This window comes from Propithecus coquereli, unplaced genomic scaffold (genome assembly GCF_000956105.1).
Source record: "Propithecus coquereli isolate 6110/MARCELLA unplaced genomic scaffold, Pcoq_1.0 Scaffold2, whole genome shotgun sequence".
Classification (NCBI taxonomy): Eukaryota; Metazoa; Chordata; class Mammalia; order Primates; family Indriidae; genus Propithecus; species Propithecus coquereli.
Genome location: NW_012144966.1, coordinates 12481794 through 12488296, shown reverse-complemented (window position 1 = coordinate 12488296; position 6503 = coordinate 12481794). Strand labels below are relative to the sequence as shown.

At 46.8% G+C, this 6503-nt stretch overlaps 1 protein-coding gene across 2 annotated transcripts in view; it reads right to left on the bottom strand.

Moving 5' to 3' along the window:
- TMEM64 (transmembrane protein 64) overlaps nt 1-5427 on the bottom strand; it is a 25975-nt gene extending 20548 nt beyond the window's left edge. For both annotated transcript variants that reach the window (XM_012643585.1, XM_012643586.1), the window contains exon 1: nt 4633-5427. In XM_012643585.1, coding sequence (XP_012499039.1) covers nt 4633-5427 — 795 coding nt within the window. The remainder of the gene's footprint in view (nt 1-4632) is intronic.
- Between the last annotated feature and the right edge of the window lie 1076 nt (nt 5428-6503).

The following is a 6503-nucleotide window of genomic DNA, read 5'->3' as shown; positions in this document are numbered from 1 at the left end:
TCCTACACCTACATCAACAGTCCTTTCTTATCAATCCAGAGTTTCTTGAAGTTTGAAGGTTATAGACAGGATTTCATTTGCTATGTTTAAATCAGAAAATGCTGACGATTAAATAAATTAACACATCAAAGGGCACTTAGTAAATTGTAAAATGGCAAGAGAGAGGCTATGGAGGTATTAGGTTAGTGCAAAAGAAATTGCAGTTTTAGCATTGTTGAAATTTGCTGTTTGATACTGTAATACATTCTTAAATAAATGTGGTTATGTTATATATAATTTTGATGCGCATTTCTCGCTTTATGTTTTTTCCCATTGACTTATTACTTGCTGTTTATCTTATATTTATTTTAGACTATGGAAATGATGTTAGAAGCAGCAGAGACAAATTGCAACATCAACAACACATTTGGCCCAGGAATTGCTAACAAAGGTACACTGCACTGGTGGTTCAAGAAGTTTTGCAAAGGAGAGGAGAGCCTTGAAGATTAGGGAGCGCAGTGGCTAGCCATTGTTAAGCTGACAACGCCCAATTGAGAGCAATCGTGGAAGCTGATCCTCTCACAAATACAGAAGTTGCCAAAGAACTCAACATCGACCATTTTGCCATTGCTCAGCATTTGAAGCAAATCGGAAAGATGAAAAAGCTTGATGTCTGGGTGCCTCATGAGCTCACCAAAACCAAAAAAATCATCGTTTTGAAGTATCATCTTCTCTTCTTATACTCAACAACAACGAACCATTTCTCAATCGGATTGTAATATGCGATGGAAAAGTGGATTTTATACAACCGGCAACAACCAGCTCAGTGGTTGGACTGAGAAGAAGCTCCAAAGTACTTCCCAAAGCCAAACTTGCACCAAAAAAGGTCATGGTCACTGTTTGGTGGTCTGCTGCCAATCTGATCCATTACAGCTTTCTGAATCCCAGCAAAACCATTACATCTGAGAAGCATGCTCAGCAAGTCGATGAGATGCACAGAAAACTGCAACACCTGCAGCCGGCACTGGTCAACAGAAAGGGCCCGATTCTTTTTTTTTTTTTAAACTTATTACAATTTTATTTCTCTGTACTTTTACATATTTTGCAATGTGCTCTTGGGGTACTTTAGTTATTCATAGTGAAGAAAATACGTATTTGTTTTAGAAGGATTTAAAAATAGAAAAAGTTGGTATAAGGGAAAAGCAAGCCTGGGTCCACAGCACAACCTAGGGTTCCTTTCCAAGTTGCCAATGAGATGTCTCCTCCTTTCTTTCTAAAGGGCCCAATTCTTCTCCACGACACTGCCCGACCGCACCTCATACAACCAACATTTCAAGAGTTGAAAGAATTGGGCTACGAAGTTTTCTCTCATCTGCCATATGCACCTGATCTCGCCAACTGACTACTACTTCAAGCATCTCAACAACTTTTTGCACGGAAAATGCTTCCACAACCAGCAGGATGCAGAAAATGCTTTCTAAGAGTTCGTCCCAAAGCATGGATTTTTGCGCTACAGGAATAAACAAACTCATTTCTCGTTGGCAAAAAATGTGTTGATTGTAATGGTTCCTATTTTGACTAATAAAGATGTGTTTGAGCCTAGTTATAATGATTTAAAATCCATGGTCCAAAACTGCAATTACTTTTGCACCAAACTAATACAATTACCTCTACCACTAAGAATAACAATAATAAGAAGGGCTATGAGCCAGGCATAATAATACCTAATGTCTTCAGTACATTAGCTTATTTAAGCCTCATAACTCTACTCAGTTTTACAGATGAGGAAACATGGAGAAGAACACACAGCATGGACCAATCCAGGACTGTTTACTTCCAAAGTCTTTGTCCCTCGTGACCATTATACCTAACTTCCTCTTTTGAGTTAAGTCTAGATAATTTTTTTTAATAATGGGCATTGAGAAAATGAATTCTAACTGGGACTTTTAAAAAAGGATAATTTCAAAGATAGGGAGGGAAGTGGAAAACACGAGAAATATGCCTGGAAAGGTGGCACCTGTAGTCAGCCAGAATGGTATGAGGTGGAGAAGGTGGAGGTAGAACGGAGTTCTAGAAGGCAGAAGGGAAGGTCAAACTAAAACCAACATCAGCCTAAGCTAATTTGCTTTTCTCTCACAAATCCTAGATGAATTCAGTGAACTGTTTTGGTTGAAAGAGCAACTTCTGTAAGCAGACAGTTCAGAACAATAGGAATAAACAAGATGTAACAGACCATATCCAGTGGCTTCACGACCCACTCTGTTCATGGCTATGAGTAAGACTTTTACAGTACGATGCACCATCTCAGCCAATCCTGGGTTCAAACCTCAGCTGTGCCCCTTGGTAGGTGGGTGATTCAAAATAAGTTCCTGGATGGCTGAGGCTCAGCTTCTTTCTTAGTAAATGGTGACAATAATACCTATTTCAAGAGGCCATTTTTCTTTTTTTTCCTTCTTTTCTCTTAACCCCATAATGCCAAACTGAGAGTTGTCTCTAGTCAAGCTCGCTTTCAATTACGTGATTATCTTAAATTATTTCCAAGTATGAAGTAGAACTTCTCACTTACATACTTAATATGTAAAAGAGACATTATCAAAAGTAAAGCCTACCTTACTGTCAATCAATAAATATATAAAGTTCTTAGTATATACCCATGACCACACTAGGCATTAAACACACAATGAAGAAATAGAGGGCCATGGGTTAAGATCCTACCATCAGACCATAGTTAAAAGTTTGACTCTACCATCTATTTTCTACCTAGGTGACCTTGAGTAATAACTACAGAAACCACAATAGCCAACATGCGTTTGTTAGGCCAGGCTCTGTTGTACGTATTCATCTCATGTAATCTGTTCAATAGCTCTATGAAGTAGGTACCACTACTTTTCCCATTTTACAAATAAGAAACTGAAGCACAGAGAAAACAAACAAGTTGACCAAGGTCACCAGATTCTAAGCAGACAGCAAGACTCCAGAGCACCAGCTCTGTGCTCCTAATTAGTGGACAATAATCTATAATATGTGTATAATCACTTTCTGCAGGGTTGGTTTAAGGATTAGAAATAATAAGTGAAAAGAGCCTAGGTTAGTAGTTGGCACAGAGTAGATGGACAAGAAAAGGCACAAGGATAGAAGCTATACACTGGAGGACAAAGCAAACTAACAGAATGAATGTATACAGGTTCCTTAACTTCAACCTTCTTTCAAAGTCTTAGGACAGCTGATCTATTATTACCCAAGACTGCACCAAAGTTCATGTTGATATGTCATACTGTAAGGGGCTGTGAAGAGGTAGAAATTTAAGGCCGTGACCATACCAAACTACTATAAACACCAAACTTTTCCTCTACAGAAAACCCCTCATCTTTCCACTGCCTCTACCTCTACCAAATACCATTCTATAGTCATTGCTGCTGTTGGTTAGAGTCAACAAAAGATTTGCACAAAGCATTTAAAAAGAAAAAAAAAGAAAAATATCTTAATTTCGTCATAAAGAGGTAGGCTGCTGGTTACAATTATTTTTAATTCAAAACAAAATGAGAGAGCTTCTAAAGACTAGTAATGATTTACTTTTGAAACGAAACAATAAATCAGAATTACTGACATAAAATACATCAATTCCTCAGGTTTTGAATGCTGTATCTCTTTACTTCAATACATAGTTTTCTTTAAGTATAGCTTAAGGATTGAATTCCTGGGAATCTCTATATGAACTCCTTGTAGTTTAAAATCATTGAATTTGGGGAACTCAGTAATCTAGTTTAACCCCATCACTTTAGAAAAGAGAAAAGTAAAGCCAGATAGGGTTAGTAATTTGTTTCAAAGTCACAAAGTTTATAAATCTCAGATTCCTTTCTTCTAATCGGTTGGTCTCAGTAGCAGCGTTTCTATCCTAAATCAGTTGCACGGAGATGCACACTAGCAATAGAAACCTGAGTAGAATAAGCAGAACATATAAATGCAAAGGCAGAAAAGAGTCTTGAGGGAGTGTATAAAGAAAAATATATGCTCATTGAGTAAAAGGTTATCTGTTCTATTTGGTTTTATACACTACTCAGTGATTTCAAAATGAAGCTCCTCCAAAGAAAAAAAGGAAGATTTTCTCCTTTACATCAATTAAAGCAAATTATCTGAAGAAGGAAAACCCTATTACAGATTTAGAAAACTCCGAAATCTGGAGTCTACTGCTATAGCCTCCACTGTTTACTCAAACGCTTGAGTCAAACCCCTGGATGCATTTATGCAGGCAAAAAAAAAAAGAAAGCTAGGAATGTGAAGCCTTCCCCTCTTAACAGTTGCCGAAGCTGCTACAGGAATAAGATGACAAGTGTTAAAGATGGACACTTCCATTCAAGTCTGGCCCCCACCCCCTGCCCCATCCCATAGTCAAAAGGACTCTTCATTTTTAATCAAACGCACATCCGGAAAAGGAGTAGTTCTTTCCCTACCAGATTTCCTACTGAGGTCCACCTTCGATTTGTCTTATTTGCATGACAGATTTCCCAGGGTGTGATGGAAAGTATTTGTAACTCCCATAGTCAATGTCACTTCTCTGCTCGTATTTATCTGATAGAGCGCCCTCCCAGGGCCGTGACAAGACCGCTCAAAAACAGACTTGGAAGAGGGATAGGCCAGAGGGACACCACTTACCGAAAACACTGCATTCTGAAGCCCAAAAGGTATGGGGGTCAGTCTGGCCAGCGCCACCACTTTCAGGCCGCTTCCTCCCTCCACGACGCGAATAACGGCGCTCAGCTTCTCACTGTTCTGGATCCTGGCGGCCACCCAGGCGGTGAGCAGCCGCTTGCAGACCACATGGGCGATGAAGGTGCCGATGAGGACGCCCACCACCATCAGACCCATGCCCAGCACGAAGCCGTACAGGTATCCGGCGGCCACGTTGAGCACGATGTAGCCCCAGCCGCAGGGGAAAGAGACCACGATAAAGCCCACGACAAAGAGCAGGACCCCCAGCAGGGAGTCAAGGCTCTCCACCCAGAGCAGGAGATGCTGAAGGTAGCGGCGGACCAGGGCCAGGGAAGCGAAGCACAGGGCGGCTAGCACGCAGACCAGCACGAGGCTCCGGCACCAACAGGTGCTGCCGAGGCAGCAGCAGCGCCAGTTTCTCACCTCGGCCACGCCGACCACCACGCCGCCGCCGCCGCTCCCGGGGCCGCCCGCCAAGGACCCGCCCGGCTCCGGCAGCTCCGAGGCCGCGGGCGGACCGTGGCGCTCCAGATAGGCGCCGAGCAGGGCGCCCGAGGCCGCCGCCGCCGCTGCCGCCGCGCTCGCCCCGCCCCCGCGGGGGAGGCGGTCCGCCGGGTCGTCCCCGCCCGCCGCCCGCGGCAGGGCCCAGCGGGTCGGCAGCTCGGCGCTGCCCGGGAGGGTGGCGTGCTGCAGGAGCCGGGGGAGCGTCTGGAGCAGGATTCCGCCCGGACTCCGCATCCCGCGGCCCGGCGCGGGCCCTCAGCCGGCCAGCCCGTCCGCCGCGGCGCGCGTCAGGCGGCGGCCCTTCATGGCGACCCGCTCGCCCAGCCTCGGCTCTCTGCGTCCGCTCGGGAGACGGGGAACGGCCGGGAGAAGGGCGAGGAGTCAGCGGCGGAGCTAGCGTCCCGCCGAGAGTGGGAAAACTCCGGCCCACACGGCCCCTTCTCGGCCCGCGAGGGAGGGGCCGGGGCGCGCTGGGTTCTGGCCACGCCCCCCGTGACGCCCCGCCCCGCCGGGCTGCTAGCGTCGGGGGGCGTCCGCGAAGGCAAGCCGAGCCCAGGGGCTGTCGAGGGAGTCGCGGGGAGCGGGGAAGGAGCCGAGGGCACGCGTGCACTTGGGAGGGAGGGCCCCGCAGTGAGCCGGCTAGTCCGGCGACGGGCGGGGGGCCGGCGCGTTCCCGGCCTTCCCAGCCGGGCGCGCGCGTGCTTGCGTGTCAGGGCGCGCCCCTCTCAGACTGAGGAGACCCGCGAGCGGCTTGGCTCCTCGCCCAGTACCTCGGCGTCGTTTCCGCAGTAACCTCTGATCCGAGCGGGCAGCTGTCGGTGGCGCTCACATCCGCAGCTGCTGTGGCGAGTTAGGGAAAGAGTTCTTGGTCTGTTCTGAGGGGTTTTGCCGATTGTCTTCCACCCCACCTTCCCCGCCTTTGATGTGCCTCCCCAGGTAGCGAGGTCTGTCTGGGTTTCAGCTCGCTTGGTCCTTTAGGAGCTGGGGAAAGTAGGTACGAAGGCTCACCCTGGACAGACGCTCCTTCTGACTCCGGAGATCGTTCATGCGGAGCCAGGCACTAGGGGCATGTGAAAAAGAGTCACAGAAGGACAATTCTTAAGGGTTCGCGCTATCAGATGGCAATTCTCAAATTCTTTCTCTGGTTTCTTTTCCTCTTTTTGCCTGTTTAAGGTTAGTGTTCTCCAGGTTCCCTTTTCTTCTTTTTAGAGTTCTCTGAGCCATCTCACCAAGCGTCCCAGTTTTGATTCCACCGTCCCCTCCACCCCCGCGACCCCAAGTCTATGTCTGTTTGCCCATGGAATTCCTGC